This window comes from Typopeltis vanoorti, chromosome 2 (genome assembly GCF_054136105.1).
Source record: "Typopeltis vanoorti isolate ZY-2024b chromosome 2, IOZ_Tvanoo_1.0, whole genome shotgun sequence".
NCBI lineage: Eukaryota > Metazoa > Arthropoda > Arachnida > Uropygi > Thelyphonidae > Typopeltis > Typopeltis vanoorti.
Genome location: NC_143550.1, coordinates 38,603,442 through 38,620,999, shown reverse-complemented (window position 1 = coordinate 38,620,999; position 17,558 = coordinate 38,603,442). Strand labels below are relative to the sequence as shown.

At 35.5% G+C, this 17,558-nt stretch overlaps 1 protein-coding gene across 2 annotated transcripts in view; it reads right to left on the bottom strand.

Annotated features, from left to right (window-relative positions):
- The window catches only part of LOC150108931 (uncharacterized), a 298,899-nt gene that overhangs the window by 91,664 nt on the left and 189,677 nt on the right, over window positions 1–17,558 (bottom strand). For both annotated transcript variants that reach the window (XM_090411045.1, XM_090411050.1), the window contains exons 13-14: window positions 13,393–16,173; window positions 6,357–6,434 (exon numbers count right to left, since the gene is read on the bottom strand). In XM_090411045.1, the coding sequence (XP_090267171.1) occupies window positions 6,357–6,434; window positions 13,393–16,173 (2,859 nt within the window). The remainder of the gene's footprint in view (window positions 1–6,356; window positions 6,435–13,392; window positions 16,174–17,558) is intronic.

Here is a 17,558-nt window from a genome sequence, read left to right as displayed (position 1 = left end):
CCAATATACAGAACTTGCAAGAAAGTTTTTATTAGCAAACTCAAGGCAGTCTGATAGTCTGATGGGTGTTGCATGAGCAAAAAATACTTGGCTGTGTAAGATGGTCTGGCAACGATTTTATTTTTGTAGCGCATAACAGAGACAGACTTTATGTCAAAGTGACAAAGGAAGTTCATTCTCCCTGATGTACAGACTAAGGATTGATGAAGTCTGAAATGCTCCACTTGCAATTATTATGGCCTGATGATGAATACGGTCTTGTCATTACAAGATACTCTCTCTCTCTGGCAGAAATTAGACCATAATCAAGTTTTGATTAATCAGTGTCCTGTACAGTCAAAGTAAACAACACCTGTCTGCATCCCAGGAGGTGGAAGATAGGATGCAAATGATGTTCATTGTTTATGGCACTTATCTCACAAGTGACATAATGTGAGAGAGGAAATTGAGTTTCTTGTCAAATATGAGCCACAAGAGCTTGGCTTCTAGTGCAACTAGGATTAATGTTTATCCTAGCCTGAATTCTGGGTCAGGAAGAAGACCATGTCTGTGGCAAAATGCAGTCTTCTGCTGGTGTGAAAATCTGAACCAATTTGCAAGTGCTCATTTTGAAAGATGGCTTGTTGTAGCTGTCTTTTTACGATATTATGTAAATATTATGTGAATGACAGAAAATGGTAAATCATACACATAGAAAACATTACTTACAGTTGGAAATAGTTGTTCAATTACTGAGTTAACCCTGACTGCAAAAAATGCAACATAAAACTGAATCTTGTGGGACTTCTTCCTTATGGATATATGGTTGGGAAAGAGAGTGGTTCTCATTCAGACTTGGAAGATTTGGTTGGATAAAAAGTTCTCTTAATAAATTAATAAAAAGGGGGAGACTTCCTCTGGGACCAAAATTGTATATAAGTCTTTCAATATTCCAAATCTCCAGCAGTGTTGTATGCTTTTCCACATCAAAGAAAACTGATACTAAGTGCTCACATTTTAGGAAGTCATCTCTAATGGATGCTTCCAGCAGGACTAGATGATCAACTGTAGAATGACGTATGCAGAAGTTAGATTGCATTCTGGAAAAAAAAAAAAAGAAAAAAAACTCATAGAAGACAAGAGTCAAAAATGTTTTGCAGAATCTTACATAAGCAGCAGGGTGCTTAAGGGTCAAAGCTGTATAACTGAGAGGAGACCTCCACATAGCCTTTAAAGGAATGCGGAGAACCGACCAGGGCTTCTGACCTAATGTCCAATCCTCACCTTCTCTTGGTGAACCCTGTTGGGTATCTACTTTGATACTGAACGAACGAGGATGGGCTGGCAATTTGGGATTTAGCCGACCAAATTGTATTCTTATTGGTTAAACCAAAATAAAAAATGATGGTACAACATGACAAAATTTCATGCCGGCTGGGGCGTCGCCCGGTTAAACAAGGCCCCCGTTGTTTTCGCCAGGGAACCAGGGTGAACAGCGAAAAGTCAGCTACTGGAACAAATCTGAAAACAAACCCCAAATCAACATCACCAGAGTTAAAGATCGGTACTATCAACGTAAGAAGCCTGAATGGCAAAGAAATGGAGCTAGCTGAGGAATTAGATAAGTACCAGATCGACATAATAGGAGTGACTGAAACAAAAAAGACCAAAACTGGTGAGATCTTTCTGAGCAATAAATACAAAATGTTATATTCAGGCAATGACAATCAAGGAAAAGAAGGAGTAGCCATAGTATTCAACACAAAATACGAGGCTAATCTTCTTGAATGGCAGTCAGTCTCAAGTAGAGTAATGTGGGCAAATATGAGAATGGGGAACTGGACAATGAGACTTATTTGTGCCTATGGTCCCACAGAAGGTTCTACTAAGGTAGAAGTGGAGGAATTTTTTGAGGCTTTAGAAAAAGCAACTGACACAATGAAAAAGGAAAAGTTGGTCCTTGTTGGGGATCTAAATAGTAGAGTAGGAAATGATTGTGAGACATACAAAAATATTTTGGGAAAATTTGGAGAAAAGAGCAAAGCTAATAATAATGGCAAATATCTGTTGGATTTCTGCTCAGGACATGGACTGGTTATTACTAACACCATGTTCCAACATAAAAATGTGCACAAATTCACATGGAGAGAAGAGGCTAGGAATAAGAAAAGTCTCATTGACTATGTTATTGTTGATAGTGATGTTTTCTCCCTGGTGCAGGACACCAGAGTGTACAGAGGATTTGAAATTGGAAGTGATCACTATTTAGTCTTGAGCAGGATAAAATTGAATTTCATATTGAAAAGAATAACATGTAAGAAAGTTTTAAAGCGAATAAAAGTTGAGCAGCTCTCAGATGTGAACTGTAGACTAAAATACAGAAATATTATTGAAAAGAAAATGAAAGAGTTTGAGAACAGGAATCAGACCTTGGAGATTCAGTGGCAAACTCTGAAGGAAACATTGATTGATTCTGCCAGAGAGGCATGTGGTGAGGTTGTGTGCAAGGATAAAAAAATCAGAACTCCCTGGTGGACACAGGAAGTTAAAGAGGCAGTGAAGGAAAAGAAGAAAGCATATCAAAAGTTCCTGGCAAATAAGTCAGCTTTTACTCTTACAGAATACAGAGACAAATGTAAGAAAGCTAGTTTTACACAGTGTGTAAAACTTAGCTAGTTTTACACAGTGTGTAAAACTAGCTAAACAAAAGTCAAGGGAGGACTTTGGCAAGAATATAGAAAATAAATATCAAGAAGGTGGCAAAATATTCTGGAGGTTGTTGAAGAAGCTTAGGAATGGAGGAAAGAGTGCTGTAAAAGGAATTAGAGATGATAAAGGTGAAATGAAAACAGGAGAAAAAGATATCCTTGAAGTATGGAGTAATTACTTTGAAAAACTGCTAAATGAAACAAGCAGTGATGACAGCACAGTGATAAAAAACACTGACCAGGCATGCAGTCAGCAATACATATCCATACTTGAAGTAGAAAAAGCCATCAAAGGCTTGAAATGTGGAAAGGCAGCAGGAATAGATGATATTTGACCAAAAATGCTGAAGTATGGTGGTATAAGAGTCTTACAGTGGCTGCACTGCATAGTTCAGAAAGCCTGGACAGAGGGACGAATTCCCGATGATTGGAGTAGAGCTCTCATAGTACCCATATATAAAAAGGGAAATAAAACTGAATGTGAGAATTACAGAGGTATTTCCCTACTGAGTGTTCCTGGCAAGATCTATGCAAGTATACTTGAGAAACGGTTGAGAAGAATTGTGGAAGAAAAGCTTGGTGAAGAACAAGCTGGATTCAGGCCAAATAGAGGCTGTCAGGATCTGATCTTCACTTTACGACAAATAGTCGAGAAGGCATGGGAATATAACAAAGATCTGTATTTAAGTTTTGTCGATTTGGAAAAGGCATATGACAAGGTGCCAAGAGAGAAGCTATTCAATACGCTGCAGTTATATGGGGCATTATATCAAGCAATACTTAGTCTTTATTTGAGTTGTGAGTCAGCAGTTAGAATTGAAGGAAGTACAGGAAGATGGTTTAATGTTAAATCTGGTGTGAGACAAGGATGTACATTATCCCCTCTGTTATTCATTATCTATATGGATCACATTATGAAGGAATGTGGTATTAAACCTGATATCAAAATTGGAGATGTTAATGTCAGCTCTTTGCTTTATGCAGATGATGTTATACTTCTAAATAAATCCGCTACAAGTCTGCAAGATTCCCTGACTAAATTGAATAGCTGTTGTAATAGATATGGTATGAAGGTCAACAATAAAAAGACAAAGACAATGAAAATAGGCAGAATCATTGAAAATGTCAACTGTGTTGTGAATGGAGAACCTGTGGAACAAGAAAAACATTTCAGCTACTTATTTTTAGTGAAGATGGTAAATTAATTATAGAAATAGACAACAGAATCAGCAAAGATGGTATGGTGGGAAGTCAATTGAATAAATTCATATGGAATAAGAGAGAAATTAGTCAGAACACTAAATTAGCTGTATACAAGACAGTGTTCAAACGAGTTTTAACTTATGGATCTGAGAGCTGGGTCAGAAGTAAAACACTTGACCAAAGACTAGAGACTGCAGATATGAGAGTCCTGAAAAAGATTAGAGGCGTGAACAGATGGCATCAATGGCAATATCATATTAAAAATGAGGATATTAGGAAAGAACTTGACATTGTCAGCATCCAGGAATGCGTTAGCAGAGCTAATCTCAGATGGTATGGTCACTTAAATAGAATGGGAGAGGAAAGATTAGCAAAACAAGTGTTCTCTGCCAGGTTGGCAGGAAAACGACCCAGAGGAAGACCAAGATATAGGTGGATTGATACAGTACAAAGTGCCTTAGACGATAGAAATATAAGATCTGATAATGTTGGAGTCTTGACAAGTAACAGACTGATTTGGAGGAAAATTGTAGATAGGAAGTTAGTAATGATGTAATTTTTTCATGTAGTACTGTCATATCCTGTACACCCCTTGAGGGTACATGGCAGGAATTTGATGATGATGATACATAAGCAGCTGGACAGAGCAAACAGACAACAGTTTATATTAGAAATGTTTTGCTAGTATGCTCCCATATGATAGAATAATTTATTGGCAATTCAACTAGTTTCACACCATCAGGAGAAATACGTGAATAAACTAAAAAATAGGTTATAACAGGTAAGGTACATAATGCAATATTTATCAATGGGAATAACAATATAAAGCACACATTTGCTATGAGGTTGTTTGCTGTTTGTGGTCTGCTGTATACTACTGATAAATGCACATGTGTCATTTTGAATTAGAGAAGACCAGATCTGACATAAAATCATTCCTTGTTGTTTTTGTTGCTGTGCTGAGGATGTTTGATCATTTCAGCTGATTCTTTAAATGCTCTTGAAAAAAATCTGTAATCTATGTGGAACATTTTGATTTGTTGGCATAATAGTTGATGTTTGGTTTCAGTTGTATGTGATGATAGTTCTGATTTACCTTTCATTCTCTATGTCCTTGATGTGTTCAGAGTGGCACAGTTGAGCTTGTAGACACCAGTTTTTTGAAAGGTGGATGGGGAGATTTTGGAGGGTTTAGGAGATTGGAAATCTTATTAAGGGGGTAGAAAATAATCTTTATATTTTCTTGACATACTTGGATATTTTATCTGTGACTAACTGTACATTGGGAGAGAATCACTATTATTCTGAAGTCTTGTTTTTCATGTTCATCTGATTGTCTTAGAGGTTAATGCAGAATTTTGTTGACTAATGTTCTATTGCAGCCATTCTTTGGTAGGATGATGCTGAAGTAGTCTAGCTCTTGGTTTCTTTTATCTATATTACACCTAATCTATAAAAGATCTAAATACAGAACTAGGTTATGAGATATGTTATTCAGCATATATGCTATCAGTTTAACAATGATTCCATTAATGTTCAGTTGATGTATTAAAATAATTCTGCTACTCTGTCTAAGTGCTTGCAAACTGATTATTTAACTTTATTCCTATTGAATAAGACATCCATTGTGCATAAGCAACCGAAAGAATAAATAAGTTTTTATTCACATACTTATGTGGTTATATCAGAATCATTACAACAATATAAAAAATACTACATTTGCCAAGATCCCCCCCCCACACACACACATTTGCATTAAGATCACAGTGTATATACCCTAAATGCAGTCAAAGTAGTAAATAAACAAACTTCATGCCAATTTTAAACATAAAAACTGTTACCTCTTTCTCCATTTTATCAAGGATTTCATCTTTTAACACAAACCTACCTACTATGAACAGAAAAGATCTGTTAAACATCTGCTCTGAAGAAATACATTACAATACTACCATTGTTCTGGCAAGTCCCAGTTGTCAGATCATATGTTTGACACTCCTTCACACAAGATCAGATGAAAGAAAAAGATCATATTATACAGAAGCCACTATAAGTCTATACAACTATTTTTGAGGTCAACATCAGCAAAGAAGCAGTCCATGAACCTCAACACGTATGGCTGTATTAAATCACTAAAAATCTGGGAGAATCAGTTTAACATTGTGTTCAGCACAGTTGTAGACTATAAATCCAGTCCTTGACAGGACAATTTTTTGCAATTTTGAATTATTTTTATAATGACTTCATTGTCTCAGTACTTAGATGTCCCCCTCCTGCAATGAAGCTGAATTGTAATTAGCAGACTACATTAGCACATTTTGTTCTTGTGGTAATATGAGCTAGCTGTTACAAAAGAAATTAAAGTAAACACCTAAGCCTTTTTTGTTTACCAAAAAAACATTTCAATATACCTATTTTTAAGGAATTTCTTTTAATTTTAAATCCAATTAATATCCAAGGTATTTTTACCTCTGCATTCTTTAAAAGATTTCGTAAAGAAGTACATTCTTTTTCTAATTTTTCCTTCTCTTCCTTAAATACAAGTTCCTAAAAAATCAAACAAATTGCCATTAAATTAATTTGTTAACAGCTAAATGCTACATATTATTTAAATATTTAATACTGCAAAAACACCTTGCAGAGAATCTTTCACTGTTACAAAATAGCAAAAAATATAATAAATAAAAATAAATCCAACTTAATATACAGGGTGTTTCAAGTAGGTTTGGAACCTGTAAATCATTCGTAACTCAGAAAATATTCCAAAAAATAGACATTAAGATGTGAGTTGGGTTCCACAAAATACATCTAAGATATGTGAACTTATACAGTATTCAATGATGCCGATTGCTTCCTCTCAAAGGAAATTTTTATACCTGCTACTGATAATTATACTGATTTTGGAAAAAAGATATTTGGTACATACAAATAAAACCAACAAACCAACAATGATATAATTGCATGATATCTGATAGTTTCTATAAAATTATTGATGTTATTATTATCATCATCATCAGACCTCCATGGTGTCCAAAGATTCTTTGTAGGAGCACCCTCTGTCATTCAGACAGCTTATCACACCAAGCTTTAAAATGCATTCACCAACTCCACACTCCCAGGCAATGCATTCCAACCACCTACTGTTCTCCATACATATCTCCCCCATCTGGTCCCATCCTTCTTATAATGTCCAGGGATCTCCACCTCCTATCCACTGAACTCTGCAAATTGAACTCCCTCAACCTGTCTTCACATTCAACATTCCAGAGACCAGAAGCCACCTTAATCAATCATCTCTGGATCCTTTCCAATACCTCTTCATCCTTTTGTGAATCAGGAGACCAAATCTGTGCACAACAGTACATATGTGGCTTCATCAAAGCCTTATAAAATAGAACCATAACATCTTTACCCCTATACATCACTGCCATAATCGTCTGTACTGTCCTCACAATTTTAGCAATGTGTACCTGAAATTTTAGGTCCTTGTCCACCATCACCACTGATCTCCCATCTTCTCCTCCACTGCCACTAAGATATCCTCACCAGTTGTTATACTCTGCATCCCATCTTTGCTTCCTGAATTTTAAAATCTTATGCCCTGAAACACTGAACTGATAACCCCACTCACCCAATCTATTCAAGTAGTTGTGTAAAACCACAACATCTGCTCTCCCCCCCCCCCCCATAGTTCTTTCCAAGCTTGACATCTACAAACAGTTACATATCATTATTCAAACCTTTTTCAATATCATGCACATACAAGTTCAACAGCAGCAACATCCCCCAAACAAACCCCTGAGGCACATCACTAGTGACTTTTCTCTTCCGGGATATCATCCCCCATACATAACTTGCTAATATATATCAGGAATATCTATAATATTGATCTACTATCCACCTTCTAATTTGATAACTGCATGTCATGTGACTATCTATCAGAGGCATTTGCAAAATCTAAATATAACACTGTGTAAGCATACTTGTCTAATGCATTTCTCATCTTGTTATCATAAGTAAGCAGACTGCTAAAACACAATCTTCATTTAGCAAACTCACATTGTCCACGAACGAGAATACTGCTGTAGTAATACTGCTGAATTTTGGTCCTCACTTTTGGTCCTTACTCTATAACACTTCAATCACAACTACAAACACACAAATTGGTATATAATTCAAAGCTTGCCTTATCACCCCCTTTACGAAGCAGAACAATTCTGCTAATTTAAGACTCATGTTAAAAAGAACTGTCAAAAGTGATCTTGACCAAAGTTAAGATCTTGACACATTCCTTCGGACATGTGGTGATATGTCATTAAAGCCCCAAGCCTCACAGCCTTATTAACATCAAGTTTACTTTACTGAATTCCTTATATACCTCCTGCTCACTCACTCACTATCAGACACTGACTCCTTCTCCTCTCCCACTGCATTCCAGTTCTGCATGATGTCACATTCACAAGAATGAAATACCTTTCTTTGCAGTGTTATTACTTTACATTCAGCAACCAATGTCACTGTTCCATAATTACTTTTTACACTGGTCATGAAAAAACTCCTTGGGAATTTTTAGTCTCATTAGTTAACTGCTGCTCATAGTGCACTTTTGCTATTCTTACCAAGTGAATCACCTTCCTTGCTTGCTCTTTGTACTCCTCATGCAACTGGTTATTACCATCTTGTGCTGTTTCCAAAATAGCCTCTTCTTCCAGACTGCATGCCTCATCTTCATTCATCCAATTCACACCTGCTCTATTTCTTGACCTTTGGAATGCATTCTGACACAGCATCCACCAAATAGTTCTTGAGTAGGCACTAAGCAGCAATGATCTCTTTTTCATCCAATTCCTCAATCTTGATAAAGATGCAAGTTGTCTCATCAGATTAACATAATCAGCAGATTTATGTTCTACATATATTCCTTTCTCACAGAAGTGGTCATATGGCTGGCAACCACCAAAGTGATCACTTCATGGTGACCTTCACCAACTAGAGGAAGATTTGACATCCTGTTTATAATAACATACACTGATGAGATGATCAAATCCAAAACCGCCGAGCCTCGTGTGCCCTTTCTTACATGCTGCCTAAGGCTGACGTTTTTGAAACATTCAAGAAATTCATTCTCTTTGCTCCCAGACATCTATCAGTTCCAATCTATATTACTGTAATTAAAATCACAGGCTAATTTGCTGCCTGTACATTTCCTTCTCACTGCCCTCCACATTACCAAATCTACAGCAAACATCCAACTAAATGCACTGCTGACAAAAGTATTTGAACACCTAGATGTGGTATCCAAATCATGTTAAAAATGCATTTTAATTACATTTCTAGTATCGAGTGGGATGACCTTTGGCTTGAATGATAGTAACTAACTTTCAGGACATGCTTTCAACAAATTTCTGATACATCACAATAGGAATATTCTTCCATTCATTGCAGAAAGCTACCCTCCATTGCTGATGACAGCTGCTGTGGTCTGGAGGCCAATTTGACAGTCCCAAAGATGTTCGATGGGACTGAGGTCTAGACTTTGAGCTGGCCAGTCCAATACTTCAATGTTGTTTTGTGGAAACCAGTTTAGGACACCAAAAGTGCAGTATGGCATGGAGCATTGTCGTGCTGAAACATACAAGGAGTGAGGTACTTCCACAGAGTTGGATGTATAAAGTTGTCCAGATAGCCATCAGACATCATGGTTTTGGACATGTCCACCAATGAACATGCCCCCATCCAAATGACACACTTCCATGCCATTACTGAGCCTCCACCAAACTTGACAGTTTGAATGATGAAGTCCTGCCAGAAAACTGTTTCCTGGGTAATCTCCAGATCCAAGCATGACCATCAGAGTGAAATATTTGGAAGTGCGATTTGTTGCCCCACAGAACTCTTTTCTAATCATCTATGGTCCAGGTATGAAAAACACCAGTCCAGACATCATTTGGAGTTGAGAGTGGTTATGTGTGGCTTGTTAACAGCAGTTCTGCCCAGGTAACCATTTTCCATGTTGACTGTGAGGTCTGCTGCTGATGTGCAGAATGCTCAAACATCCTGAGACAGAGCTCGTCAATCTCGGTCAGCGAGTGTCGCGACCTTCTAGGGAGTTTTCCTGCTGTGATAGTACCATTAACTTTCCATCTACAATTGGAACTCTGTCAGTTCGGCTGAATGTAGCATCTTGATATCCAGTACAGTGCATCCCAGACCTTTTATTACTAGAACTTACACAGACACTCCCTGAATATCTGCATGTGATAGGATCTGAAATTTGCATGGTACTTAAGGTGTCCAAATACTTTTGTCAATAGACTGTATATCATCCTATCTATTACTCTATGTCATGCTATACTGTCTCAAACCACTGCTACTATTTGCTCTTTGCATCTCCACTGTAGATGGGCATACTTCCTTTGCTACCATCAAAATGTTCCTCCTCCTCCTTTCTGTCCTGTCTGTTTTTTACCAAAAATATATCTGTCTATCTCTATTCCTGTCAGGATATCATTTTTGTCTGACCATGTCTCACTTATTCCAACAATTTTGGGGCTAATAAAGCCCATCCATGCAACAGTTTTGTTTCCATACTTGTCAGAAGTATGGGAAAGAAATATAATAAGTAAAGAAAAAACTTCTGGTTCTCTAACAAATGTTACTGACACCACTTCTGATGTGACTTCTCAATACCTTACCCCTGTCCTTTCTTTTGCGTTACCACTGATTGTACAATCTCTCTCAGACCCACTCCTCTCACATCCCAGACCATCTCAATCCTTTCTTGCCTACCCACACATTCACTTCTGAATCTAGCATCCACATTTATCATTCAGTGTCTTTCCCCATCGTGCTATGTTCCTACCCTCTCATTTCCTTTATGCTGCTCATCTCTCCATTCACAAACTCTCCTATCCTGTTTTCCTGCTCTTTCCTCATCACCTGCACTTCCTCTTTCCCACCCTCCCCCCTCTTACTTTTGGCAACAATCTTTCCAGGTGACTCACACCAAAGCCATTTAAATACAGTTTGTCACTGTTATACAGTGCCACCTATCCCCTCAAATTCATCCCACACATTCACAAAATAGATCCTTTCTTCTCACACAGCTCTGCTAACACAGCATTCATGATCTTTGTTCACCACTATTACCTGGGCAACACACCAACCACCTTTCCTTTCACATAGTTATCTTTTACTCTCCTCAACAACCTCCTGATATCCAATCTGACATTTTCCATTTTCCAATCAAATCATTCATCCTTACTACCAGTACCAATTCTTTTGCTTGCTTATTTTTCATATGCAAGTCCTCTATCACTGTGTTCATTTTACTTCCAGGAAAACAAACATGCACCTTCTCATTCACTACATCTCTAATAACTGAATTTCTATACACAGTCACTCAAATTTGTTACCTCTCTTTTTCTCTCTCTCTCTCTCTCTCTCACGTGGTTATCTTTTCTTCCATTCTTCCTTACTTTTCATACATACATGGCTATAATTCTCTTCATTTCACTCCACATCTTGCCTCATCTTCAGCAACTTTGCTTTCTTATGTGGATCTAAAATTTGACAACATGGAACTTCATGTCTGATATTCTCATGCGGCTTCATATTATGATTCCAGTTGGTTTTGGTAGCGTAGCACCTATAGCTGACCTGAAGTTGCAATAAGGACCTCTAAGGATAATGTAGTGAGGTGCTGATTATGTTACTCAGGATTACTTCACATAACAATAGTAGGCACTCCAGATGCACGAATAAAACATAATAAACCACCACTGTCTTTATATAAAGGCAAGGCAAAAAGTGAAACTGAAATTCCTTCCAATAAGACCAAGATGCCAGGTTATGTGGATGTCAGGTAATATAGAATGAAGAACTAATATTTGACTGGTCTCCAAATAAGAGGCTGAGTTTTGACTAATCCCACATTAGTAAGAATGGGCATTTTATTTGTAACTGGAATTAATGTATCATCTTGATGCAGACTGTTAGAAGATACAAATTACACTATTCATTGTCAATGCCTGTACCGTTGACTGACATGCCTCCATTTCAATCACCACGTCTTCCCTTTCTTGCAGTCCTTTTACCAATGCTGAACTCCACACATAAGTTCTGAGCTGGACTAGGGCATACATTTGAATGAATAACAGACACCTTGAGTTAGTGTATGAGTTTATTGAGGATACAGCTTTGTGCTTTCTATATACTATGCTCAGACTAATGAACTTACTCAAGATATGTTCAAGAATTTCTACTTTATCTGATCAGATCTTATATGTATTAGCCCAGCTATGAAAAATTAAAAAAGTTGTTATAAAGAAATACAATGTGCATTTTCAATCAAAGAGCATGCCTTTCAAATATACAAGATAATAATAAGTACTTATAGTAAAGTTACTATTCTTAATTTTAGAGAAATGTCATAAATGTGACTGGTGCACAAACTTATGTTTTCTTCAGCTTTATTATGAATAACAATAAGGAAGGATATCTCTGGTTCTTATAACTTATAAAAAGTAAGCATTTTTATACCATAAAATAATATACAAAACAGTGGCGGCCTGTGAAGTTTTAAGTGGGGGTGTTGCCTATACAAAATAATTTAAAAAAAATTATTTTTTTCTAATTAGTAACCAATTTAAATAAAATACAAACTTATTTAATACTGACCATTTACAAACAAACTTACATTATGGCCTACCAGTTTCGCCAGCAAACTGTCTGGCTTTTTCAAGGTGTTTACGGAAAGACATAAAAACTAGTAAATGCAAATTGAAAGGAACATAAAAAATGTTGTAAACCAACTAGTAGTTAAGGTTACATGTTCGCATGACAGAGAGGACTTATTGTTCTTATTTATTATCATGCATGCATGTTTGTTGTAAATGTGTAATGTGATTACTGGCTAGCTGTAGTTCAGATTGATTTAGAGAGAGGATCAGGTTTTTCCACGCCAATGAAGTGCGTAGATAAATTTTTTAAACTGATATAGAGTTGATATGACCTCTGACTATGAGGAACATTGGAATGATGGAGAATTCCCTGCAACGTTTAAGGAAAGTTAGGTGGTTCAAAAGTTTGGCCTTTCTGCATTTTTCTCTTTCCATGACCATTACTGACCATTTACAAACAAACTTACATTATAGCCTACCAGTTTCGCCAGCAAACTGTCTGGCTTTTTCAAGGCATTTACGAAAAGACATAAAAACTAGTAAATGCAAATTGAAAGGAACATAAAAAACGTTGTAAACCAACTGTAAGTTTGTTTGTAAATGGTCAGTATTAAATAAGTTTGTATTTTAATTATAAAACGACCAAATATGTTTAGTTTAAATAATAACCAATTTATTAATAAATAAATCTGTACTGCCACTGATACAAAATATAAAATTTGTTACACCATTTGATTTTCCCTAATGAAATCAGCAAAATCTAATATTAAGTGTGCTGAGTAAACATATTTTTTTTAAAGAAAGTCCTATAAATAAATCCTAACCTTTTTCTCCAGTGTTTCTGTAAGTTCTTTTTGGAGGCTATTTTCTTGTTCTTTGTGTCTTTCAACAGAAATAAGGCTTTCCTCATGCTGCTTTGTCAACCTGATTATCTCTTGCTTTAATTTAAGGCACTGTTCACACAATGTTCCTGCTCGTGCTACAACTTGCATGTTATCTAACTCTGTTTGCAAAATGTCCACTTCTTGCTTTAATCCTATACAACTTTTACACTTTTCATTAAGAATTCTTTCTTGTTCATCAAGAAGTGATGATAACTCTGACTTTAAACCATTTATTTCTATTGTATGTATGTGTTTTTGTGTGTCTAACAAATGTCTATATTGTTTTTGTACATTCAATAAAGCTGATGATATGTTCTCTGCAAACTGAACACTTCCACTAATAAATATAAAGTCTGAATCACATGTTGAGTCAAACAAAAGTTGGTCAAGTAAAGATCCTATGTCTCTATTAACAGCAGGCTGTAAATATTCAGAGAGCAGAATTTCATGTCTATTTAAATGTTCATCTAATGAAATGTTTTCTTCCAAAGATTCCTTTTCAACTTTGCTTAATTCTTGTTTAACATAATTCAATATACCTTGAGTGACAGTACTTATGGCTACTACATGACATAAGTCTATTAAAATAGGAAGAACAAAGTATCTAATTATCTCATCAAAAAACTTTGCACTACATTCCCTTACCAAAATTTTCAGGTATTTATTTTTCACATCTATCAGAAATCTTTCCATTTCTTGTTTTAGTAAATTTGAAATTACACTTTTACATGTATTAATATTTTTAACATCCAAAAACAAAATATTTGACTGACTTGATTTCAACAAGTAATTTTCATACATTTCAGCTATGTGAGTTGCTGCAAAGTCGATATTTGAGTAGAGCTGTTCTTGTAATTCTATGTTTTTTATCCTTTGTGTGGAACCACAAAATATATGTTCTGGGAAATCCTGGCTAAGCAATATATCATCAAACACATAATTAAGAAGAGAATTAAGTGAAACAAAAGCACTTTCTTTAAACTTCTCTATTGCGATGCATAATTCTTTCTGTTTATTATCTACTTTATCATACTGCGTAATAAGCTGTTTATCATCTTTCGCTAAGTCTTCAATTTTGATATCAGAACTTTTAAAGAGTTGAAAACCAAAACAATTTAACATGTCAGCTGCCTTATTCATTTTTATACCAAACTGAAGTGAATCAGATTCTAAAATTATAGGAACACTACTGATATAACTTTCCAGATTTGTAATTATTTCTTCAGTTTTTACCAATCTTTGACTTAAAATTAATCTTTTGTAAGTTTTAAAATGACTAAGCCTGTAAACTGCCTTGACAACTTCTTGAACACAAAGAAGATTGTACAGCAGCTCTTGCAACAATGTATCCTCAGTACTATCTAAATGAGATGAGTTTTCTGCTATTCCATTCAATGTGTCCAGCATTTTGACTAGTACATTATACTCTTTTTGTACTTTAAAATTCTTAACATTTGTAAGGATAGATGGTGCATTACTACTACTTGCCTTTAACCACGACACCAAAGATTTCACTTTTTCACTAAGAGCCTCTAAAAACTCCACAAGTGAAGATGGCTGATCAAATATAACTTCATTAGGAAGATTCTTCTCTCTTAAACATGTAGCAGGCATATTTGATTCCTTAGCAGTATGAATATTTTCATTAAGTTTTACTTCCAGCAATATTTTTGGTTTGTCTAAATGGCTGTTTTCTAATCCCTGAGAATCATGTACATTTGTTTCTGATGCATTCTGTACCCGTTTGTCCAAGTTATGAAGACGAAGAAACAGACTCTGTGTTTCTCCATTTGAGTCTCTTGCCTTTCCTGATCCAAATCCAGGAGAGGCTGAGCATTCACTCCTGCATTTTTCAAGATCATGTTCAGAAGATGATTGTAAGACAGCTTCAACAGCATCAATCTTTTGCTCTAATTCTACCAATTTCATTTCATATTCTTTAGAGAGTGTCATTCCTTCTTTTCCTTTTAAGGAACTTCGTCTCCTTTCTTGTTTCAACTCCAGTTTTGATAATTTCTGTTTCAATTGTCGTAAATTCCTTTCAGAAATAACTAATTTATTCGTTAAATCATCTATTCTTGAAGACATTAAAGCAATTTGTGACTGGTGCATTTCTTCCATCTGCTTCTTTTCTTGCCTAAGATTAATGCAATGCAATTCAAATTCATCACAGTTTGCTTGAGACACTTTTACATCATTCCTCAGCCTTGTATTTTCATCTTTAACTCTGCATAACTGTTGGGCAAGTAAACTATTCTTGGTTACAGGTTCGATATCATTTGGTTCATGCATGAGTGAATAATTTTCACCATTATCATTAGATTTCCTTGAAGAACTATCTATTTTACAAGCTATGAAATAACTTTCCTTTGATTTATTCAGTTCTGTCTGAACCTTATGCAGTTTTTCTTCTACTTTACAGAGACTAGAAATTAAGGTACTTAAATCACCCAAATTTGGATGAGTCTCAGAACCCAAATCTAATTGTAAATGAGAATCTTTAGTACTCCTATTGGCATCACTTATCTTTTTTTCTACTTCTTTACAGAATTTGCAGACATCTAGCCAGATAGACCATGACGTGTCTTCTAGCTTATCTTTTAAATCTTTCAACTGTTTCTTCCTATCTTGCACATCAACTGGCATTTCTCTACTGTATCTACTTTGTAAACTTCTTCGACCTTTCTGGCTCCTTTTAATCTCTGGACTGCTGTACTGTTCCTAAGCAAAAAGATAACAATAACTAAATTTTAATCATCTCAATAATAAAGATAAACTTTTTAAAATCGACTGCAGTTACTATTAAAACAGAATGATAAGTGAAAATAGCAAGTTTTTATATAATCTTTCAATAAAAAAGGGGAAAAAAAGTTGAAAATGTAATTATCTTGAATTAAACAACATTAGCTGTGATTGTTATCCACAGTGGAATGAAGAGGAGATGAAGTTTTTCTGCATCTTCCTTTCACAGAAAGGATACAAGGGAAATAAGTTAATGATTTTTTTTTGAAAAATCTTAATAAAGAAATTTTTTAAAAAAAAGTGCAAAACCAAAAAAACTAGTAAACACTCCTAGAAGGACATGCAATTGTAAAAGTACAACTGCATGTCACAAACCTTATCTTCGAGGAGTGATTTGTTATTGGTCTTTTTGGTTTTGCACTATGTTAAATTTTTTTTAAAGTTTTTGATTATTGAAAAAAATTTCATTAAATTTCAGAGTAACTGAAATTTCAGAGTAAGTTCCTTCCTTAACTTTTATTCTTGCCTTGCATTCTCTCTAATATTTCCTTACATTGTAGTTAAGATAAAAAGCCAAATGGCTAGTTTTCTGGCACCTTAATATAGAAAATAAGGGGATAAACATCCTTTGTTGTTTTATAGCCAGTAAGCGAAACTAAAGATCGATAACTACGATCTATAAGTTTCATGCCAAAAAACTATCGGCGAAGGCAATTCGAAGTAAAGGTGAAGCAAGCTCCCTCACTATTCTTGATATTTTCTCATAATGTAAAACACAGCTCCTAGGAGATGTAATACTGTCATTACATTATGAGGAGAGGTCACTACCCAGACCGGTTTCAACCTTTTTTGAGGTCTCATCAGTGAGTAGGTAGACCTGGAAGATATCAAAGCTTAGTGAAAAGAACTTACATACCTTCACTATACGAATGCCATATAGGTGTAATTATATTTTAGTTAAGATAAAAAGCCAAATGGCTATTCTGGCACCTTAATATAGAAAATAAGGGGATAAACATCCTTTGTTGTTTTATAGCCAGTAAGCGAAACTAAAGATCGATAACTACGATCTATAAGTTTCATGCCGAAAAACTATCGGCGAAGGCAATTCGAAGTGGCTATAAAACAACAAAGGATGTTTATCCCCTTATTTTCTATATTAAGGTGCCAGAAAACTAGCCATTTGGGTTTTTATCTAAAATATAATTACACCTATATGGCATTCGTATAGTGAAGGTATGTAAGTTCTTTTCACTAAGCTTTGATATCTTCCAGGTCTACCTACTCACTGATGAGACCTCAAAAAAGGTTGAAACCGGTCTGGGTAGTGACCTCTCCTCATAATGTAATGACAGTATTACATC